This window comes from Protopterus annectens, chromosome 5.part0 (genome assembly GCF_019279795.1).
Source record: "Protopterus annectens isolate FY-2018-M chromosome 5.part0, PAN1.0, whole genome shotgun sequence".
In the NCBI taxonomy this organism is placed as follows: domain Eukaryota; kingdom Metazoa; phylum Chordata; order Ceratodontiformes; family Protopteridae; genus Protopterus; species Protopterus annectens.
The window spans coordinates 1,454,481,122-1,454,503,218 of record NC_056735.1 but is presented as its reverse complement, the minus strand read 5'-3'; the positions used below and the strand labels follow the sequence as shown (position 1 = coordinate 1,454,503,218).

General features: G+C 38.4%; 1 protein-coding gene across 1 annotated transcript in view; it reads left to right on the top strand.

Annotated features, from left to right (window-relative positions):
* Nucleotides 1–22,097, top strand: part of COL4A2 (collagen type IV alpha 2 chain) — a 1,470,466-nt gene that overhangs the window by 821,353 nt on the left and 627,016 nt on the right. Inside the window, exons 14-15 of the mRNA XM_044071270.1 lie at nucleotides 19,327–19,365; nucleotides 20,104–20,157. Coding sequence (XP_043927205.1) covers nucleotides 19,327–19,365; nucleotides 20,104–20,157 — 93 coding nt within the window. The remainder of the gene's footprint in view (nucleotides 1–19,326; nucleotides 19,366–20,103; nucleotides 20,158–22,097) is intronic.

Genomic DNA, 22,097 nt, shown 5'->3' with positions numbered 1-22,097 from the left:
AACACCAAAAACCTGTCAAGTGTTTGAAAAAGTTCGTACTTTATATGCTTGAGAATGTAAGGGTAGATGTGAGAGGAGGGGCTTGGGAGAACAAGTTAGAATACAGAGAGCTGATTTGGTATCTCAGATTTAATGATTTTAGCGCACCAGAATTAAATAAAAACATATCCATTGTCCCGGTTTTAAAGATGAAAGCAGCAAAGCTGTAATTTCTACGCTTTCATCATAAACATACTTATTTATAAGAATGTCCACCCTTAAAGACACTTTAATGTTTATGGGCATTGGCAGGGTTTAAAAAGTGGTCAGTCACGCTAAGAGGCACAATCTGCCAATTCCTATTCCTCTGTTCAGTGCATGCCAGTATTTAGAAATAAATAGCAGTATTGCGTTTGTGATCAAACCTGAGTACTGTATCACTCCCTCTGTGGTATAAACTGTAACAACCATTTTTTTTCTTTTTCCCTGTATAGTATAAATCTCCAAAATTTGAAGTACACTAACCCTGCACCCCCTCTAGAAGCAAAACTTTCAGCAAATGCATATCCAATCATATAAGCATATGAGAATCAGAGACTGTGAGACTGAGACGGTGAAAGTAAACCAATTTAATATGCTACCTATACCACTAATTTAAATTACTTCATATTCCACCAGATTAGCATTGCATGCAAATGTGGATTAAGAGGCAGATACACATACTCCAATGCAGTAGAAGCAGGTTTTGAGAACTGGTTAGGGAAAAAAACACAAACATAGGTGCCACGGATTTCTCCCACTGCAGTTGTTCATTGCATGGCTAAATCAGGGTGCAGTTTCAGAAGACAGCTGAGGTCACAGAACATTTCTGTATGCTATAATTTAATGTCATTCAGTAGGACTCATTGTTATGCTTCCAGAATGTTCAAGAATAAGGAGCATTGTTTGCCGTGGTGGAATGCTGTTACATTCTGCTGTGCTATGCCTTACAGAATGGTGTACATATTCTTTACACTGTTGTTCCATGTGGGTACCATCAGGACCAGATGTTTATGAAATAGGTTTTCCTCTAATTTAGTGCTGTGATGGAGCAATAAAGCATGAGGAAGAGATACCATATACCGTGCAGAACATTTTCATGAATCCTATTTTTTTGCTTCAGTGACTCTTTTTCAAATGCGCATTTCAAACTTCTCCTATTTTTAGTCAGCATTCTGTTTTAGTTTCTGATAGTTTTTACTCATTGGAAACCATTTAAACATTTCCTGGGCAATTATTTTTGGGTCATTCCCATCTTTCAAGGAAAACTCACAGGCTGTAACACACTGAGTTTCAGCCACTGAAATTCCTGTAACTCATTGAAGTCACTGAAAGACAAATTGCTGAGATCATCAAAGCCTCAGTTGTTGTTCGTAGGTAAATACTAGGTGCTTAGTGTGCAGACTATTACAAGTCTCACTAATAACCAAAGGTCAGAATCAAACCCTGTGCCTTTTATATGTGAGGTTAAGATCTTAACCATTATGCCAATATATTTCACTGAGATATAGGAAATCATATGAAGGACACAGTCACTCACATGCCCCTGGTGCTTGTATATGCCATTTCCAGCTCTATGTATAGGACTGTTCCTTTCCACATGCTTGTGCAGACTAACTCTGCAAGCTGCCTGTCAGTAAATAGGGCTCTCAATGTAATGAGATTTTCAAGATAAGTCATGAAGAGTTGCCCCATAATTAGATGGACTACTCCCCTATTTTCCTTTTATACAGTTTAGGTTTAGTATTGTTATAATTCCTCAAAAAATGTATTGTTTTACTGCTTTTTTACTTTGCCCACACAAGCTCATAAGATTATTGTAGAAAACTCTAATATTTTGCTCTCTAAAAGTAAATGGCTTTCGTATATATCTACTCTCATAGAGTCTTTTTAGGCAAAGTCATTCCTCAAAAGCTTCCAACGTAAGAAAATAATCTGAATAACATGATGATATTGCTGCTCAGTGCTTAAGAGCCTTAAAAATGTACTCCCTACAAGCACTCCTTATCCAGGAAAACATTGAGATATATTTTGTCATAGAAACCAGAGTCAAGACTATTGAAATCACCCCATCAGTGCAGGGGTTTTGATACCTACCACAAGTTTAGGCCCACTGCACTAGATGAAGGTACTAAAGGTGATGGTGTCTCCATATATGTGAAAAAGCTTCATTTCCAGACTAGTTAGAAGATAACAATTTTGATCATCTCCACATACAATTTGCCATTAACAAGACCCTTTAAGACATCATGGCTGTCTCTAGAATACCCTCTATGTCCCTCTCAGCCCATAATTAATGCCTAACTAGTATGGAGTCCCTATGCATTATTCCAAACACTATTCCCTAAGAGACTACAACTGTCTTTTCATTAACTGGGAAACATATACATTCTTTGTCATATATACCCAGAGATTTCTGGACATCATCAATTCAAACTCTATAGGTCAGTCCACAACCCCAGCCAGGACAATAAAATCCTGGACTTGATTTTCACCAATATGGAACAGCTTTGCTCTCTACCAATATAACTCCATCTCTGGTCAAACTGGACTACAAATCAGTTCACATTCACCTTAAGACTGAAGCTAGAGGCATCCCCAATTACCTCGGTATTTAGAAATTATGCCAAGGCTAACCTACTAAAACTGAATAATGGCCTGGCTAAAGACAATGCCCCTTTCCAACTTGATGATGATGTCCACTTATGAGAAATCCTTTACTACCGTGAATAGCTGCATAGATGCATCTGTCCCTCTCTGAGGTCAGAACAATGCCAAATTCAAAAATAAACCTGTGTTGTGCAACCCAGATATAAAATGACTCTATAATAAAAAAAATCTATTTCACTTAAAAATAAAAGTAAATTTCAAAATGCAAAAAAAGCACTTTCTAAATTTATAAGGGAACTCTGGACCATGATCAAATCAACTAAATCAAGATATTAGGTAAAACTTGCTACCCAGGTAAAGAAGAACCACAAAACCTTCTTTAACTGTGTTAGAAACATTAGAAACACTGTCTGAAACAAAACTTGTCAGTCACACTACAGAGGGTTTTAAATGTCAGCTCCCAAACATATTTGTGCTAGTCAAATAGAGGACAGAAATGGTCATCCTCTTGCATAAAGATAGAGCTTGAATGGACCAGGGAAATCATAGACCCATAAGTCTGAGCAGCCTCATTTCTAAGGCTTTGGGAAGGACCATTATGGAATTAATAAATGATGACATAGCTAACCCACAAACCCTTGACCCAAGGTAGCTCAGATCTGTTAAGGGCAGATCCTGCCTAATTAAGCTCATTGACTTATTTGAGAAGGTTACTAAAGTAGTAGATGAGGGTAAATCAGTACATACTGTATATCTGGACCTTGCAAATGTGCTCAACACCATCCCACACAAACAAACTATCCCAGCTAAATGTTACTCTATAAATAACTTGTTGAATAACAAACTGGCTCAAATATAGAATGAAGGAAATTAGGGTGGGCTGCTGTTCCACTTCTAAGAGAGACTGGTCGCTTGTAGAGTACCCCAGGGTTTGGCCCTTGAACCACTTATTTTTGGCATTTACTTCTCAAAAGATAAAGCTACTGTAAGATTTTATGACTGATCAAGTTTGCAGATGACAGATGAGTCCTGTAACAAGCTATAAATTGGTAGTTGGTGATTTGGAACTCAGTGAATTCTGTTTGTGAACCTCTAGGAATCTGCCTAGAGATGATGTAACCTCTAACAAATATGGAGATGCTGCCACAGTCTCCATTGGGTTTTCTGCATATTTAAATCAACTTTCTGAAATTACACAAACATGAATGTGCTCCAAATGCAGAAGTTTCTCAAGGTCAGACATTTTGGTATTGAAACTCCTAGCACTGACCAGAACTGCACTCATGTGATCTTGAGGTGGATTTATTATATTGACTGTGTTGGGAGGTACATTAATTTGACTCTACCTAAAAAAGCATAGTAGGGGCAGCAAAGGCTTTAGGTAGTCTGCAGAAGCCTTATAACAACAGGTGCGAGCTATCCTTAGTAAAAAATGTAGAACTGACAAGCATCACATCCAAAGCTGACACATACTGTATCTGCATTGAATGACACCAGCTATATAGCCAAATAGTGAAGCTAATAATTTTCTCTTTGTAGTTCAGCATCATCGTTGGAGGAATATTCCACTAAAGATTAAGGTCTTACCTGCATCTGTTACATGCATGGAGAGTTCTAACAAATCTGTCTCCATATCCTTAAGCCATTTACTCCCACTTGGGCTACAGCTATGTTGTACTCATATTTGTTAGGAGTAAGGACCTTGAGATATTAGAGATCCTGGCAGCTAAAAGACAACTTACCATCACCCTGCTCTTGTGCAACCTAGTTCAAGCTGAATCTGTGGGTCTCACTAAGGAGTCACCGATCACTAAGAAGTTTTTCTTTGTAGAGTGGTTTGTTGTACTGGATTTCAGAAAGCTTTACATCTTACTGACTCTTTGTAGTGGCTGTGTCAGTAAGTTTGGTGTTTGGCTTTTCACTCAGACCTAGTCCTAATCAATCTAGGAGGCTTAATCAAGGATGGTTTTACAATCTCAACCTCAGCATAAGGTAATTTAATATGTGTTTGAGTGGGGTACTAAAGAAGAGTGTGTTGCTCACAAACCGTGTTTTTTTTTTTTACAAGAAAGTTGCCTTCATGTTATGTAAGTATTTGCATCTGTCACAAATAGAATGCATTTTGTTGAATAAGAGATTATTGTCTGGGAGCATCAGGCAGTTTCCCCAATGCCTGAGGATACTAAATGTTATGAGGCTGGCAATGAAGGGAAAACAAGCAGGCAGTCCTTCTATTTTAGTCCACATAATCCAATCATGTTGAAATTTAGTCAACTTAGTTAATAAGCAGATGATGCATATTTTAATTTGAATTTTTAAATTATGTTAATGCTTCAATGTAGTTTTAGTTTATGTTTTTGTACAGGAGTGTAGCCTTATCTTTTTTTAATTTCTGCAAGTCTTTTGGGCTTCTATTACCATGACAGGAATGGCCTCCATTCCTAAGTCAAAGTGCGATTACAGTTCATGAAATTAGTATTGTTTCACTCTTTGATGTCAACCAGAAGTGCTCTTCGCAGCACACATAATGTGCCCAGTAATGACTCCTTCTGCAATTTGTATGAAGTTACATGTATTGTTAACATATCTAAATATGATGATAGATTCTTTTTATAAGACCCATTGCTCCTACTACTATTGGAACTGTCTGGGTATCTTTCTTCCACATTGCCCCCATTTCTGCCTGCAAATCCTGATATTTTATGACTTTGTGTCTGTACGCAAGACACTGTAGTCACTGAGTATAGCGATTTCAGTAGTCAATGCTACTTTTGTCTTCTTTTCATGGACCACTATAACTGGTTATCTTGCATCTATCTTTTAAATTGTTAGTAATGGGTCATCCCATGTGATGTAAATGTCAGCATTTTCTGTTATGCTTCGTGGCTCATGTTTCCATTGTTTTATAGCTACTTCAGTAGCATAATGTTTACACAATCCCATCACCCCTGGGATTCAGGTTACTGGCTAAAGCTCTTGCCACTCCTATAGTGCCTTTTTTAGGCAAGGCTCAAAGGATAAAACCACCACCATAACAGATACAAGCATGCAAAATCTGAAGGTAATGCTACTCAATGCTAGAAGTCTAAACCTCAAAATGCACTCTCTCGAGGCACTTCTAAAAATGGAGAACATTGATATCTGTGCAGTAACTGAGACCTGGTTCAAGGCTCCAGAGAGCACCCCTGCAATACCAGGCTACAACTCTTACCACATTTTTCGGCTACAAAACCAAGACTGAAACACTAAAGGTGGAGGAGTGTCCATATTCACCAAGGATATTCACATCTCCAGGCTAGTTGCCCAACACAATGCATCTGAAATTCTCCAGGTGCAACTAACACTAGGTAAGACTGCAATCCAAATTGTAGCTTGCTACAGATCCCCCACCATGCCCCAAGATTCTCACTACACCTTTCTAAACATACTGGAAAATATTAAGATACAACCAGGCACCCTAATACTGGGTGATTTTAACTACCCTGATATTAACTGGGAAAACTACTCAGGTACCAACTCCTTTTCCCAACGGTTCTTGGAATTCATAAATTCCAACTCCCTGGATCAACTAATCTATTGTCAAACCAGGGGCTCCAATATCCTAGACCTGGTCATTACCAACATGTGAGATAGATGCTCCACACCAGTGGTCACCCCCTCATTGGTCAGGTCTGACTATAAGCAAATCACCCTTGACATCCACATCCCACCCCCACCCCACAATAAGGAAACCTCCTTAAAAAACTTCTCCAAAGCCAACTTCATGCTACTGAAGTCAGAAGTGACAAACTTCATGACACCCATGCAGACAGGATCTGAAAGTTCGACTGCAGAATCCTACACTAAGGCACTGAACGAGCACATCCACTCGTGCATGAATTGTGCCATCCCAAATAGAACCAAGATGCTCTTCTCCAAAAAAAGGAAGCCAATCTGGTGGGTCCCCTGCTATAAATAAACTATACAACAGAAGGAAGAAACTAACTGTTGCAGAAAAGAGGAAAATCCCAGGATGCAAAAAACTCCCTCACCAGCCTCAGTAAGAAGCTGGGATCCCTCATAAAATCCGCAGAAGCTAGTTATGAAAATAAAATTGCCAAAGATTCCAAAGACAACCACAAGGCATTCTATAGTTATGTCAAGAATCTAAATGGCAATGCTCAGATCTGCTCTGAGCTACAACAGAATGGCATTGAATATATTGATCCCAATGATATTGACAATATCCTGGCAGATCGATTTAGTGCCAACTTCACCCCCCTCTCACCCCCTAAAGGGCACATCTCAATACCAAAAGATTGCCAAATTCCAGTAATCACAGCCACACAGGTAGAAACCACACTCTCCAAAGCTAAGAATACAGCATGCATGGGACCAGATGACATCCCATGCTGTGTACTACATGGACTACAAAATGAACTGGCACCTCACCCAAGTGTCATGTTTAATCATAGCCTCACCTCAGGATCCGTGCCCACTGAGTGGCACACAGCTACAGTTATCCCACTCCACAAGTTGGGATCCACCTTGGATCCCAGGAACTACAGTCCCATCAGTCTGACAAGCCTGATCTGCAAGGGCATGGAACGCATTATCATAAAACTTATAAACAAAGACATTGGCAACCTTCAAACACTGGACCCCACCCAGTTTGGGTTTGTGTTGGGCCGATCTTGTCTCCTGAGTCTGATTGACTTCTTCAAATCAGTCTCCAGAGCTGTGGACGAGGGTAAGGCAGTCCACACAGCCTATCTGGACTTCGCCAAGGCCTTCGACACCATCCCCCACTCTGGAATCATACATAAACTTACTAAGCTGGGCATAAATCTCTATGCCACTCGATGGGTTGCCAACTGGCTTACTGACAGAACCCAGACTGTAAAAGTAGCCAGCTCCAAATCCAGCTCCAGACAAGTGGAATACCTCAGGGTTCAGTCCTGGGACCACTCTTGTTTGGCATCTACTTCTCTGAAGTACAGACCAACACTAAGGGACTCTGGCTAACAAAGTTTGCAGATGACTGCAAACTGGGAGCCATTATTGAATCCCCAAATGATGTGGATATTCTACAAAAGGGCCTTACAGAAACAGATGCCTGGTGCTAGAGCCATGGGCTCAAGCTTAATGCCAAGAAATGTATAGTTATCCCCTTTGGAAAAACATGTATCCATGAATTATCACATAGGTGGCAGGACACTAAACATCGAAAGTGTGATGAGAGACTTAGGGACACAGGTGGACAGTGGTCTCACTTTTGATAACCACATCAACAGTCAGTAAATCCTTCTATGTGGCACACCTCATCACTAAGGGCTTTTCATCCAGAAAAAAGGTGGTCATTGTCCCACTGTACTCATCCCTCATTAGACCCATTATAGAGTATAATACCTTGTTTGGTATGTACCTCACAAGACATCTGCAACAGCTGGAAAGGCCACAGAAATACCTTACTAAAAGAATCACAGGCTTAAAGCAGATGCCATATGCCAACCATCTAAAAAAACTGCAGCTATACATTGTGGAATATCGTCTACTCAGAGGCGATCTCTGCTTAACATACAAGGCCATGTCAAACCCTGAGCTGTTGGACATGCTCCACTTAAAGAAATCCCAATCCCTCAGAGCCACACGCTCCAGGGATCTAAACCTTGTCATCACAATGAACAAAACATGCGGAAGGGAATAGGTTCCTGACCCAGAGACTCCCCATTCTCTGGAATAGACTGCCCATACATGTCAAGCAGAGCGCCTCATTGGCCCTCTTCAAAAGGAACCTTGATGACTGGATGGGAGATATGAAATTCACCCCGGGGATCATGTCAGTCACACTGCTAGACAGGGGTCCAGAGAAATAAATATTGTGGGAAGAAATATCCAGGGAATTGTTATGGCTAGGCTTGCATAGGCCCTAGGGCTGATAGTCTAATACCAACCTATGACTCTATGAATCCCCAGTGCCAACCTATGAATCTATGACTCCCCAGTGCAAGAGTCTTGCCACATTATTTTGCCTTTCAGTATACAGTCCTTCTGCCATTAGTATGTCACAATCAGCAACATGGTGTGTGACTGTTTCCAGTTCTGTTTTACAAAACCTACATTTGTCTGTTTCTGCCACATGCTTACTGGACTTTGTAAACCAATGTGTACGTAGCCCACTATCTTGGGCCGGCAGAATTAACCTTTCATCTTTTGGTTTGAATTCACCTCTCCTTAACCATTCCTGCATTCGATCCTGATCAACATGAGGTTCTTCCAGAAGTTTTCTATATACGTTCATAGGTTCATAGGTAGGTACTAGACTATCTGCCCAAAGGCATTTATAAGCCCAGCCAGAATGTGTTGGATATCGCCCCCCTCTTAGACCCTTGAAGAGGGTCAGTGAGGAGCTCTGCTTAATGTAGATTGGAATCTTGTTCCATAGCATGGGAAGTCTCTGGGACAGGAATTTATCCCTCCAGCACATCCTATTTATTGTTGTGGTGAGGTTTAGATCCCTAGAGTGTGTGGATTGAGGGGATATGGTTTTCTTTAGGTGGAGCATGTCCATCAATTCTGGGTTGGACATGGCCTTGTATGTCAGGCAAAGATCACCTCTGAGTAGGCGGTATGCAACTGAGTACAGCTGGAGTTTCTTCAGTCGAGCTGCATAGGGCATCTGTTTGAGGCCAGTGATCCCCTTGGTGAGGTACTTCTGTGGTCTCTCCAGCTATTGCAGGTGTCTTGTAAGGTACATCCCAAATGGGGCATTGTACTCTATGATGGATCTGATGAGTGATGCGGAGAGGAGTGCAATGACCTCTTTTGATCTGTATGCAAACCCTTTTGTGATTAGGTGGGCCACATAGAAGGATTTTCTAACCACTTTGGCAATGTGATTATCAAAGGAGAGGTTACTGTCTACTTGAGTCCCAGATCCTTCATTACATCTTCCATATTTAGGGGGCTACCACCTATGTGGTAGTTTGTGGGTGCTTTGTTTTTTCCAAAGGGAATGACTATGCACTTCTTGGCATTTAGCTTGAGGCCATGGTTTTGACACCAGGTATCTGTCTCAGTGAGACCCTTTTGGAGGACGTCAGTGTCAGCCGGAGAGTCAATTATAGCCCCTAGTTTGCAGTCATCTGCGAACTTGGTCAGCCATAATCCTCCTGCGCTTGCCTGTACTTCTGAAAAGTATATGCCAAACAATGTGGGTTCTGTCTTTGAGCCAGTTGGCAACCCATCTCATGATGTAGGGATTTATGTTCAGGCTGGTGGGCTTGTCTCTAATACCTGAATGGGGAATGGTGTCGAAGGTCTTTGCGAGGTCTAGGTAGGGTGTGCGGACCACCTTTCCCTCGTCTATAGCCTTGGTAACTGTCTCAAAGAAGTCCAGCAGGTTTAGAAGGCATGATCTGCCCTTAACAAAGCCGAATTGGCTAATGCCCAGTGTTTGGAGGTTCCCAATGTCTCTGTTAATGAGATCCATGATGATGCGCTCCATAGCCTTGCAGACCAAGCCAGTCAGGCTTATAGGACGATAGTTCCTGGGGTCTGTTGTGGCTCCACCTGTGCTTTGCACTACTCTATGGGCATGTAGCCTGTGGAGAAGTTGAGTTTGCACAGTGTGTTTAAGTGAGGGGTTAGTTCATCTTTGAGCTTGTGTAGGACGCAGCCTGGGACACTGTCCAGTCCCATTGATTCTGTGTTTTTGGCTTTGGAGAGGGCTCTTTTAACCTGAGTGCCTGTGATTTCAGGGGCACTACATTCTTCTGGTATGGTTATGGACCCTTTTGGGGGTGAGGGGGGGTGAAGTTTGCACTGAACCTGTCTGCCAGGATGGTAGCGATATTGGTCGGTTCAGTGTATTTTGTGCCATTCTGCACTAACTCCGAGCAGATCTGAGAATTGACACTTAGATTCTTGATATAGCTAAAGAATGCCTTGTGGTTATCTTTGGAGTCCATAGCAATTTTTCTTTTGAAGCTAGCCTTGGATGATTTAAGAGGGATCGTAGTTTCTTGCTGATACTGATCAGAGATGTCTTCCCTTCTTGGGATTTTACTCTTTTCTGTACTAATTTCCTCCTTCTATTGTATAGCTTGTTTATGGCCAGGATCCACCAGACTGGTTTCCTTTTCTTGGAGGAGTGAGTCTTGTTTTTGCTTGGGATAGCACGAACCATGCATTCTTGTAGGTGCCCATAGAGTGCATTTGTAAAGGAGTTTGCAGCTTGGACAGCGTTATCCTTTAGCATGGGGGCTTTGAAACATTCCACCTCAGTCTTAAGTAATATGAAGTTTGCTTTTGAAAAGTTTTTCATGGTGGTTTCTTTGCCCAGGTGAGGGGGCGGAATGTGGTTATCCATAGTGATTAGTTTATGGTCAGATCTAACCAGTGAGGGGTTGACCTCCAGTGTGGAACACCGGTTGCTCATGTTGATGATGACCAGGTCCAATATTTTGTCACCTCTGGTGGGGGTGTTGACCAGTTGATCCAGGGTGTTTGAATTTATAAATTCTAGGAAATGCTGAGCAATGGAGTTAGTACTTGAGTAGTTCTCCCAGTTAATGTTTGGGTAATTGAAATCACCCAATATCATTTGCTGTCCTAACTTACTAACATTTCTTGCCTTCTCATCTGATCCTTCACCTTATAGTCTTTCTTTTGTTTTTTGGCACATTCAATTGCTGCCTGATTTTTATCTACTTTTGGTTAGATTTCCATTCCTGCTTGATGTCGATATGCTTCTGTTAGACTAAGCAGGGAAGTCATCTTAGATTTATTCTCCTCATGTTTCAAAACTTTCACTACATTTGGGTCCTGTGAGGTCAGCAGATATGTGTGGAATCTCACGATTGCAGATCTATACAGGTAATCAATTTCAAGAAGGCCCATCCTTCCTTTGGAACAGGGAATATATAGGCTTGGTATGCACTGATTTTTATAAATAATTTCTTAAGCATGAAGCATTCTTCTTGTTTTCCTGTGTAATCTATCCAACATATTTTGGGGCCAGTCAATCACTCCAAAAATGTAAGTTAGGACAGGAAGAGAAAATTGGTTTATAGCTTGGATTTTGTTCCTAGATTTCAATGCTGTTTTCATGATTAATTTAAGTCTTCTAAAATATTCCTTACTAAGTTTATTTGCATTTGTTCATGTTGTATTCCTGATCCTTCATCAATTCCCAAATATTTATACACTTCCTCTTGCTCAAGTTCTTTTATATCACATTATTGTCCCAAACTGATGTTTTCTTGGTGCTGCAGTTTTCCTGCTTTAAAGGTTGCTTTTGCACACTTATCAAGACCAAATGACATTCTTATGTCATCTGAAAAAGTTTTGACAATTTGCAGTTGTGCTTTCAGTTCCTCATCTGATGAGCTATATAGTTTTAAATCATCAACAAAGAGGAGATGAGAATTATTTACACTTTGTTGTTTTCTAGGAGCCAAATTATAGCCATGGCCTAATCTGTTAAGTAGACAGCTTAATGAGTTAAGGTCAAGACAGAATAGCAGACATGATAGGGAGTCACCCTGGAATATTCCACTTTGGATTTTTATCCCTGGAATAATAATTTGCCCTTTATCATGGCTTAATTGCAAAGTGGTCTGCCACTGTTTCATGGTCACTATAATCTAGTTGATCAGTGTAGGATGTATCTTATACATTTTTAAGTACTCTTTTATCCATGAATATGGAATACTATCAAATGCTTTTTTGTAGTTAATACATGCCATACTTAGATTAGTCCTCTTTTTACAGTTCTTCATTATGACATTATTTAGCATGAAATGATCCTTTGTTCCACGACTTTCTTGTATTGCCCTTTTGTTCTATTGCCATGATTGAGTTTTCTGTTAAATGACTGTAAACTCTGTCAGCATCAGTTCCAGTGTATACTTTATACATTGTCAGAAGGCAAGTTATTGATCTATAATTTTTAGGGTAGCTTGCAGGTTCACTCTTAAGTAGGAGCATTGTTTTTTTCCTGTTGTTAGCCAGGTTGATGTCTGTTTAGGGTGCGCATATAAATAGCTCTTACTCATGGCTAAATCTTCATGCAAAGACTTTTAACCAGACGTTAGGTACTGCATCTGGGCCTGGTGTTTTTGAATTAGAGGCTTTTCTTAAGTTTGTTTCAATCTCTCTGGCTTTTAATTCATCCCATTTCATATTCCATACCTTTGAACTTCTTATACTTTCTTTTACTTCTTATATCCATTTAGCATCTTTGTTATGTTCCACAGGATCTTCATAAATACTTCTCCAAAATGTATCTAGTTCTTCTTTTTTTTTTGGGGGGGGGGGTCTTTCAATTTCTTTTATTTTGTTTCCCAATTCTCTGTAAAAAATGTTGGGGTCATCCATGAATTGCTTATTTTGTACTTTTCCTTTATATTTATCTGTGTATCTTCTAAGTTTTTGTCTGTGCTGATATTTTTAGTTTATTATGTGTGATAGTGCATGATAGATCCTGATCCATTATAATATTGTACATTGTTTTTATCACGTCTATCTTTCTGAGTATTTTTGTTGATCTGTTCCCTCTTCTCTCCTCCTCTAACTGTGACACTTTTTGTCTTAACTGCTTTATAGCTTTCTCTATTCAGTACTTCCATGATGGTATTCGATTTCTCCCCTTCTTTTCCCTCACTACCCTGTGTTTTTGTGGTAGAATTTTATCTGTTATTAATTTAGCTGCAAAGTAATATATCCTGTTTACTTCTGTTATATTGCATGGATCTATATGGGTATTCCTAATTACTGTGTTCATTTGTTTTATCAAATTTCTGACTTTTTGGGTTTTATTGACCTTCTGCAGCCTACTTCTTTCATTGATCTTAATATGGCTATCTATCACTATTAAATCAAACAACTCTTCTCATAGCTCATTTTCTTCTAAACTGAGGACACATTTTTTGTTTTTCATTTCCTGCAAACATTCTACAGAAAGTTCTATAGCATCTTCCTGTGGCAAATTCTCTTCAATTTCATCCTGTGCCATCTGTTGCTGTGTCATATGGGAACTTACTGGCCTATCACTCCTCAACATTAACTGCATTAGAGTTTCCACAGTTCCTGTTTCTTACCTTGCTGTCCAGCTTCAAGTGAACTTTTATACTGGTTTCCTGTGGAAGGTTCCAAAATATCTTCATATGGCTTCCTGTTCCACTGGTTTCCCCTTAATTTGGATGTCCATTGCTCTATCCTGTTGTGATACTTTCTGAATTAGATTTTCTACACTAAATCCTTCACTTCAGAGGTACTCCATAACCTCAGATTCTATTTCTTTAACTTCTCCATCACTAATCTCTTTTTCTACTTTTCCTCTTTGTCTCCTTATTTTTTGTATTGTAAATTTTTCCTTTGCCTGTATTACTTTTCAAATATCTTTGGTGCTGCTCTTTTTGTATTGATTACTTTTTCTTTCTCCTTTGCATAGATATTACACCATGTTACATCTCTTTTTCTTTCCAATGTCTATATTTCTTCTTCAGATGTCTCCTGATCTTCCTGTTTCTCCTTACTTTGGGGATTTGTACCATCATGCTGTGATGTAACCTGTGTTAGACCATTTACAACAAATCCTTCACTTCGCAGGCACTCCATAACTTCAACTTCTGTTTTTTAACTTTTACTTTACTGATCTTCTTTTCTACATTCCCTCTTTGTGATATTGTTTTTTATTGTAAAATTTTCCATATCTGGATGGCTTTGTCTGTATTTCTCTTCAAATATCTTTGGGGTTGCCTTCTTTCTATTGATTAATGTGGATTTTGTATTTGCATAAATATTGCACCATATCAAATCTCTCTTTCTTTCTTACTTCTATATTTCTTTTCTATACTTTTCAAAAATCTCTAGGTTTTGTTGTTTATATTTTTCCACTTCCTCAGATGCTTCTTTTTCCAAACAGATCAAAGTTTCTTGGTCTGTATACTGTTTTTTACAAATCTGTTGTATTAATGAACACACATTTTTATTTGAGGCTTCTGACAGTGTTTCTTGTGGAAGTGTTTTTCTTTCTTCTAATTTCTCTCTTAATCTTTTTGTATCTCTTGTATCTGGAAATTCTGGGCTTTTTGCATAATAGTAACAATACTTAATTTCTTTCTTATCCTCAATAGTCCATTCCATTGTCTTTATAGCTCTTCTTTGGCCTATCAGTTTTTGTGATTTTTGTGGTCCGCTACTTCCTTCTACAACAGGAGTATCACTGTGCAAAACGAGAAGCAAATATTACAATCAAATAAGTAATAAGTGACTGGTTCTAGACTGGGTGTATGTTGTTACTCTACATATTTAATGTAGATGCTGAATATAGCATGCAGAATGCCGGGATAATAAATTAGGCGTAGGAATCAAAATTTTGACTTCTTTATTTATATGGTATTTACTGCTGATTTAACACTGATATAGCCATTTGTATCTTTAAATCTGAATTATATTGTGAATTACTTAATATGCATTTTCTGTGGAGAGTTTGTTTTCTTTTTTGACATGGAAAGCAGATTTTAAGCTATTTCTGCTATATTTTATGCATTTTAGCCCTATTTGCTGTGTGGGGACATAGTTTATATTTTCTATTATTGCTGCCCTTAGTCATCCCTTAATAGTGTCAGTGTATTATTCTGGCTGGTGTTTTTTCCCCTGACTTGATGAGTCCTGATACGGCTGTTCCCCATCAAATCCAGTTGCACCTAAAAAGAAAAAAACTCAACAAAACATGCCTCGACCAACGGTTTAGAAATCTTGTTGCCTTAAGCCAGCTTGCAGCCACTTACCTTTTCCCTCGTCTCTCTCTGGTGTGAGCCATCAGCCCACTATGGCATGGGGGTCAGACACTTCTTCCAGGGCTGTTCCAGTACTAGTCCAGGTAAAGGACAACCAAACCTTTTAGGTGCAGGAGAGGTCTGAGGTAACAGACCCTTTGTCAGACATAATACATAATAGTGTAGTTCACAGTAACACGGAACAGAAACTTCACTACACTGCACATAATAAAGTTATTAGCAATTCAAGGGCCGATGTGGTTTCCTTAGCTAAGAGTGTTTAACACTCAGTAAATCTCGGTGACTATGCACCAATTCAGAATGACTGTGGAGCTAACATTCTCTAGAGACTATAGCTGCAGATTTTTATGAGGTCTCTAATGCAGGCAGTAGCGAACACTGAGTCATTCCAATCTAATTCTTCAGAAGGTCATCAGGTTCACCTTCCAACAGATGCTAGGTTTAGAGATATATTTGACTGGAAGCAATCTGGAGCTACATCAGAGAGTGGCAGAGTTTATGATCCTATTAAGGATGAGCTTCCAAATGTTTTGGCTGTTCTTCCTATGTTACTGGCTTTCAATGATGTCTATAAAATTGCATATAAACCTCTTTGTGTAGTGAACCATTTCTTAAAAAGGCAATAAGGAAATACCAGGTATACTCTGATCTTGCAGCTCTCTTTGTTCCATTGTTCGCTGACCCAGCAGTGGTTTCTCCAGCTAACAACTCTAACAAGTGGGCCTTGGATTCTTCCAACCCTACAACCATGGATAAACTTGCCAAATGTTTCAAATCTCAGGGAAAGAAGTTGGGTCAGTTTAATAATTTAGTCTTTAAATTTTTTAATTATCAGGGATTTATGTGGAAGTTTTTTTGGAATGTGCTTACAGTTTAGATGACTTTGCTGCATCTTTGCCTGTTGAACAGAAGTGTTATACGAATGAGATTGTTTCTAATGCAGCTCAGGTTTCAAAACATGCTTTTAGGAGTGTCTTGGAAAACGTGGACTCAATGTCTAGAAATGCAGCCACTTCTGTAGTATTGGGAAGGTATACTTAGCTGCATAACTAGAATTTTTCTGAGGATTTAAAAATGAGATTTTGAATTCTCCTTTAAGTTTTGAATTCATGTTTGGTCCCACTGCCACCTCAATTTTCAAACATTAAGACAGCAGATGTAAATTGATGCATGGGGTATGAAAAATGTTTCATATTCCTAGATTCTCCCCTAACAAGGCATCCAATTTCAAAGGGAAGAACAGACAAAAATCCCAGACTAACAAGAGTTGGGGAACCACGAGGAAAATGAAGGAGGATAATGTTCCCAAACCAAATAAAAGGGGTTCTTTTCCCAAAAATGATCATTCTCATGCTAAAGAATGACTACTGTACCATGACTCAGGTCATTCAGCCTTTCCCCCCTGTCTCTCCTCCCCTTTCCCTTTCCCCCAGGCTTTCACTTTACCCAGCAGCCTGGCCACAAATAGTCTCAAACAAATGGGTGCTGAGAATAATTCAGAGAGGATACTCTTGGCAGTGGACAGAAAATCTTCCTCCCTTTAGGGGACCCCTCTCCTCCTCACACCTGCCAACACAGACAAGTCTGTTCTGTCCTGCGCATGCTTCACATGTTGCGAACAGGACTTAATAAAAACAGTTCCTGGACCATAAAAGGGAAATTTATTTTACTCCAGAATCTTTTTAGTACCAAAAAAGGAGCTATCATGGATTGCAGTGCTAGATTTGCCTTACCTAAATACCTTTCTGAAAATACCCAAATTCAAAATAGCAAACAGTGCTACTTCTTGCTCCAGACCATTGTTACATAGTAACTTTAAATCTGAAAAATGTTTATCATCACATTCCAGTTGCTACCAACTTTAAGTTTTTAATTAATTAATTATTTATTTATTTAATTTTTAAGCATTATTTGTATTGGTCGGTTTTAACTACATGACTACAGAATGTTCCTTTATATTGTGTGGTTTATGTGATTACTGCAGTTCTGATGAAGTCTTGATGTAAGACAAAAGCACTTGACTGCTGTTTTTGCTCAGTAAATCTTTGGTGGTTGCTACTAGCTGTGTGGTTTATACTGGACTTGTGTGCTCCTTGGACCTCCATCAGTTTTTCTTGTTTGGTTCCTGGTTTCTCTTGCTGGAGCATTCTGGAGGCAGCAACCTACTCTTCTGTTCATACCCATACATTATTTCTCAAGTTTTAGAGCAGAATTTGCTAGGACCATTCTCCGGGGGCTTCTGTATCCTTGTCCTTCCTCCTCCCAGGAAGGGTAAGCTTTGGAAATCTACCCATATGTCACTGAAGCAGTGTGAATGATGAACACAGTAAAGTTGTGTAAGTGCTACTTACCTGTAACAGTAGATGTTTGAATTTCATACTGCCTCAGTGGCAGCACCCCCCCCCCTTATTTTATATGTAATTTGACTGTATCCGACCTCACTGTGTTGTTCGTTGGCTTTGTTTGTTTGTACAATTCTTGTTTCTGGTCCTTCATGATTCTACCTACTTTGCAATAAAAGCCTGAACAACTGTGATGGGAGGGACTCACAGGGAGTTTGAGGTCTGATCTTTGCAAAGATGCCGGTGTGGGCTTGGTCAGCCAAAGAACCCATAGGCCATTGAGGTAGTATGAAACCTGTACATCTGCAGGTGAAGTCACACCCTGACCCCATGTGCAAAATTAATAAAAAGGGCCTGAGGATGGATACATGGATTGACTGTTACAGATAAGTAGGACTTATGCAACTGTACCTCACTTTTTGGAAAGAAAGCCTTGACAAATCCGGTTAATATGTTAAAGAGAAATAATACCACAATGTCAATAGAGGTGCAGATAGTCAAAGCTATAATTTCCTAGCAGTAGAATATGGCTATACAAGTTAATGTTAAACTAAATAATCAGTGGTTTTGAACTGCAGTACTGGACAGATCTATTGATAGTTTTGTAGACTATCAGCCATTGCATAAGAAAATAACTCCAGACTGCTCACTGGAAGGTCTAATAGTAAAACGAAAACTCAGATGCTGTGGCCACGTAATGCAAAGACAAGATTCTCTAGAGTCTAATTTTGATAGGCAGAATTAAGAAGTAATGAATATGCATTTGCAAGCACCTAAAGAAGCAGTTGTTGATAGACAGGTGTAGTGTATTAAAGTTATTGAGATCACAAACATTCAGACGCAACTAATAGTGCAACACTTCTGTGTTTGTATATAATAAGCATATTTTATTTAGACTTATTTAGCAAGGGTACAGTTGTAAGCAGATATTTCAGTTATTTTATCTATTTATTTAACATTTTTCTATCAGGAAAGTCTGACTTGAAATAAGCCAATTTTCAGCAGAGGTCCAGGGATAAACACTCCAGATGCATGTCTTTGTAATGTGGGAGTAAACCAGAGCACCTGGAGGAAACGCAGAAAAACAAAGGAAAACGCAGACTCGCACAGAAGGCACCCCACCCAAGAATTGAACTGGAGAACCACTTGCTGTGAGGTGACAATGTTTACCACTGCACCACTACACCATACACTTGCATTGTCCTTGATGTTGAATGTCCAGTCTGTTGCTGTATTTATTATTTAATCCACATCAAATTTATAATGTTTATTTTGTGTGTTGGATCTTTTCTATTTAGGCCTCCATTGAAAGTGGTCACTGTATGTTGAATAGCCAGGAAAACAAAATATAATTAAATAAATGATATAACAACTAAACAATGCATTTTCCAATGGATTATATGTGAAAAAATATTTACGTTTTCTTTGTTTTGCCAATCTTTACCATTTTTACTACTGTAACCCCCATGCTCAAAAAATGTTCTTTACAAATCCTGAGGCATACTGCAAGCCATATTTGAATACCTACTTTCTATTAAAAATCACTAATTATGATTTAAATTCATTCACAGGGACAAGCTGGAGAGAAAGGAGAACAAGGATTGCCAGGTGTAAGTTTCTGAAATAATATGAAAGATGTTTTTTACGTTTGTTGTATTTATGTAGTGGATATAAAATATCTGTTATTCGTTGCACAAATGTATAGGTTTACCAATACTCTAATGCTTCCAAAATTTTGTAATGGTTTTGATTTCAATATATCCCTTAAAAATATACATTGGCTTGTCATTTTTGTTATTCTACATTTTCAATAAATTCACACAATTATTCCTGACTTTTCTTGCAAAAAATCCATATGGCATTAGACTTTCAGCATAAAATGTAATGTGATGACTATGTATCTGCATGCAGATGTAAATTAATCCAACAGTTATCAGTGTTAATGTATACGAGTTTCACAGAATTACTTTAACTAGGATTCCTACAGACTATAGCCAGAACTAAATTGGCTAGACAATTCTATGTTATTTAAATATATGTTATAGAGCATGGGTCATTGCATTGCTTTAACTAAGATGATTCACAGTTTCTGACATCTGTACAAATTATACATTCTCCATAAAGTATATAAACATTTCTTATTACACTTTGGGCATACCAGATGTTGGTAACCTTCATATAGAAGTGACATCATTGGCATTTAGTAAGACCCTGGCTATAAGTAATGCTCAATTCTATAGGGGTGTAAAACTCAGGAGATTATCTATTTCTAATGTATTTTTAATGTATGTTCTTGCCTATGTGTATTTTTTAAGGTATTGTTTAATGTATGTTATTACCTTTTCTAGGATGCTACAAAGGCAAAAGGAGAGGATGGCATAAAAGGATTTCCTGGTGAAAGGGTAAGTCTCACTGATTAATTATCTTCCTAGAAACATTTCAGCATGAGATTCAGTTTTTAAAATGTAGTCCAGATTTCAACAAACATAATACATAGCTAATTACTGGCTGGAGTCCTGGAGACAAGAATATATTTCGTAAGGAGACAGATCTTGAGTGTACACGAACCAAACAGTGTTTGGGAGAGTTTACTGAATGCAGTAGAGTGGCCTTGTAACTGCAGCACCATGGTCAGTGCCTGCTTGTGGTCAATCCAAGCTGTCACCTTCTTCCCCATCCCCTGGCAAGCCAACATTATTAATGTTGTTGATTAGTGGTAGTAAACTACAAAAAAGCTGAGGCTAGTCAATGCTGGATGGAAAGGTCAGACAATTAACTTTATTAAAAGGAACTTAGCACTTTTGTCCCATTAAATTTTATAGAACTTCTTCAGAGTTACTCTATCAGATATAAAATGTCATTAAATAGCCCTCAACAATTAATGACCACAAAATAGAAAGTGTGGCATTATTACAAATTGGGACACTTAAAGAAATACATATTATGTTAAACTATACATTTGAAATTCACCTTTAAACAAAAAACAAAATAAATAAAAAATATTTAACTATGTATTTAGAATTTATGTTGTAAAATATATGTATATAAGTAGTGCATCCCTTGTAAACTACAAACAGTTCATTGGGATCCCTTAGGACTGTAAAATAGTAGCTTGTTGCTTAAGTACACTTGAAACTGAAGTAGTATCATTTAACCCTAGTCTCTTACATACATTCACTTTAGCTGCCAAACCAATTTCCTGAAATCTAACAAGTTCAACCAGTCACCACCTCTTTCAGAAATTGTCAGTCTGTCAGTGATAAAAGGTAAGAACCTCTTGAAATTTAAACAGTCCATTGAGTACCTGTACAGTGCATTAGACATTTTTTTTAATTTGTAATGTCACTTCTGTGATCATAAATGTTGTCATGTAGCCTCCTTTTTGTCTTGCCTATGTAGAAGGCACTGCATGTGGTACAGTTCGACAAATAGACAACTCTAATACTATTACAATTTAAACAACCAGGGCAACCAATGGATCTAGTATATCTTTCTACAGTCATGCACAGGCCTTCATTAGTGTATCTACATTATTTACATGCTCCACATTTAATCATATCAGTAGCATGATTTAAACTGATGGAAATATTAACATCCTTGTTAATCTTCAATAAGGATTTTAAATTTCTTCCTTTACTACCTACAGTGTATCATTTTCCCCTACTTTATCTCTCAAGTCATGAATCAATAAAAATGCCAACTTTGGTTCATAATAATTGATCTCACATCTCTATCAAATGGTATCATCATAGCAACTTTATTAATCAGGGTTTCATCTCCCCTTTTGTTTGTATTAAAAGAGCATAAGGAGTTACCACAAATACGGCAATATTTTTCAACCTTTCCTGTAACATCTCTACCTGATATTTTGTAGTAAATCAAAGTGGTAGCCTCTAGAGATAAACATATCAATCAAAAGTTCTAATTCATTAGTAAAAGTTTTATCGTCACTTATTAATCTCGCTAACCATGCCCTTTAACATCCTTTTTCTTTTGAAAAAGATGGATGGCAGGTATCATAATGAAGATAGGAATTTGAAAAAGTTACCTTATGAAAAACTGTGGATATAACATACCTTTTTGTTAAATCTTTACTAAGAGTAACGTCAAGATAGTTAATCTTTGTAGAATTATAATGTAGGATAAATTTAAAAAAAGAGTTGATTGCTGTATATATTCTGGAGAGTGTGACTGATAAATGAATACTCATATAACAGTAAGTAAGATGGGAGATGAGCAGTTCAGATTAAGATCAGGGTTCAGATTCAGATCAGGATTCAGCACAATTAACCCAATGTTTGCAGTGAGATAGATAGTTGGGAAGAAGCTAGAGATGAGGAAA